Below are 2,101 nucleotides of genomic sequence, written 5' to 3' on the forward strand. Positions count from 1 at the left end.
ATTATTTGTAGTTGTTATAGTTTATTTTTTCCAAATTTTATTGTTTTCTTTCAATTACTATATTAATTTTCTAAAATATTTATTTTAAATAAACACTATTGTGAATGCGTTTACAGCAAAAAGCAGAATTTGCAAATGTTCCAATAAGAAACAGCCGTTCGCACATATGTTCATTTTTAAACACAACAAAAAAGTCAAACAGAAAATTATTTGACAGCGAATAGTTAAGACAAAGCAGAAAACAAAAAAAAATGTCATCAACACCAGCTGAAGAAATTGGTAAGAAATTGCCTTTTAATTAATTTAAACCTATATAAAATCAAAATTAGACATTAAAAACACAACTAGAATAGATATTCATACATTTAATAATTGTTTTATAGAATTATTGGAGCGTGTGCTATTGCGTTTGGGCTGTGCCGACAGTGATGAAAAGTTGGAGGCTATTGTGGGACGCTTTTTGACGCCGGTCATATTGAAAATCTCCTCACCGCATGATGCGGTGCGCACAAAGGTCTAAAACATGACTATAAATTTTTCTTAAAAAACACGCTTAATTACACATACTTCTCTTTCGGTAGGTCGTTGAAGTGCTGACACATATTAAGCGCAGAGTCACTTCACGCCCTTTGGTGCAAATACCAGTTGAAGCGCTATTAGATCAATACTCTAATGCGGGCAATTCACCATTTTTGCTCAATTTTGCTATAATTTTCATAACAATGGGTTTTCCGCGTCTCAGCATAGAGCAACAGAGCGCACTGGTGCCTAAAGTGCTAGTCTGCGAAGAAAAGCTGGAGAATTATCGTGATAAGTAAGTGTTTATTGAATTTAAACTGATTTGATATATCCACTGAATTTTATAATGCCAGTAATGGCGATTTTTATATTAAAACAAAAATATCTGGTATAATTTTTTCATTGTTCATTATATGTATTTTCATTCTCTTAGACTCTTTATGCTCGTATTGCCAATTTTGGGCGACATAAAGCTACCAGATGATCCAGCGCGTGTGAACGAAGTCTTGAAGTTGGACGACAAGCCCACAGTACGTAAGAATTTTCTACAATTGCTACAAGACGTCTTGCTGCTACCCTATGGCGTTACACAAGAGCAAGATGTGCTACCACCTGGCATGAGTTTTTATTCGTTTAAACGCGCTGCCGTTAGTAATTGGAAGGCTGAAGAGCTGGAGAAGGTTTGACACAGTACAATATGCAAAATAACATGAATTGTTATTTTTAACTTCTCTTTAGATTAAGAAAGGCATAGTGCGCCTGATTTGCGCTGGCCTCTTTAAGGACGTCGAATCGTTTATCCTATTAGTGTTGGCATCCTCAGATACACGTTTCAGCGTTGCTACACCTGCCATAGCCGAGCTGAGCAAAGTGTGCACAGCAATTGATTTTGCAGATCCACAAATGACTGCGCCACTCTATACGCTCTTCTGTGGCAACAACAGTCAGGATGCTGAACGAAAGACAGCGCCGTGCTGTGCACGCGTGCGTCAAAAACTACTACAATACTTGATTAAATGCCGTGGTAAGGGCATAAATACGCCCAAAGGCATACAAGTCATATTCGAGGGTCTCTTTGGCGAGAATACAAATCAGAAGTGCAAAGTGTTGGCTCTACAATTCGCTGAGAATCTTATCAAGGAGTTAGTATTAAACCAATAAATCTTATAATATTTTTTAAATTAATTTTTATTATTTCTTTTATATTTTTTATTATTTTTGTTTTATTATTTCTTTTATTTTTTTTATTACTTTTACTTTTTTTTATATATATTTTTGTATTTATTTTTTTTTTTTTTTTATTTTATTTTTTATTTTATTTTTTTATTTTTTTATTTATTTTTATTTATTTAATTATTTTTGCTTATTTTTTTGTTCATTATTTTTGTTCATTATTTTTGTTTTATTATTTTTTTTAATTTTTTTTTATTTTTTTATTTTTTAATTTTTTTTTTTTTTTTATTTTTTTTTTTTTTTTTTTTTTTTATTTTTTTTTTTTTTTAATTTTTTTTAATTTTTTTATTTATTTTTTTAATTTTTTTTTTATTTTTTAAATTTTTTTTAAATTTTGTTTTTTTTTTAT

General features: G+C 30.4%; 1 protein-coding gene across 1 annotated transcript in view; it reads left to right on the forward strand.

Annotated features, from left to right (window-relative positions):
* Positions 1 to 251: 251 nt before the first annotated feature.
* The window catches only part of LOC120770651 (proteasome-associated protein ECM29 homolog), a 12,652-nt gene continuing 10,802 nt past the window's right edge, over positions 252 to 2,101 (forward strand). The window contains exons 1-5 of the mRNA XM_040098247.1: positions 252 to 279; positions 384 to 514; positions 582 to 814; positions 953 to 1,199; positions 1,258 to 1,661. Of these exons, the coding sequence (XP_039954181.1) occupies positions 252 to 279; positions 384 to 514; positions 582 to 814; positions 953 to 1,199; positions 1,258 to 1,661 (1,043 nt within the window). The remainder of the gene's footprint in view (positions 280 to 383; positions 515 to 581; positions 815 to 952; positions 1,200 to 1,257; positions 1,662 to 2,101) is intronic.

Source organism: Bactrocera tryoni, chromosome 3, assembly GCF_016617805.1.
Source record: "Bactrocera tryoni isolate S06 chromosome 3, CSIRO_BtryS06_freeze2, whole genome shotgun sequence".
NCBI classification, from domain to species: domain Eukaryota; kingdom Metazoa; phylum Arthropoda; class Insecta; order Diptera; family Tephritidae; genus Bactrocera; species Bactrocera tryoni.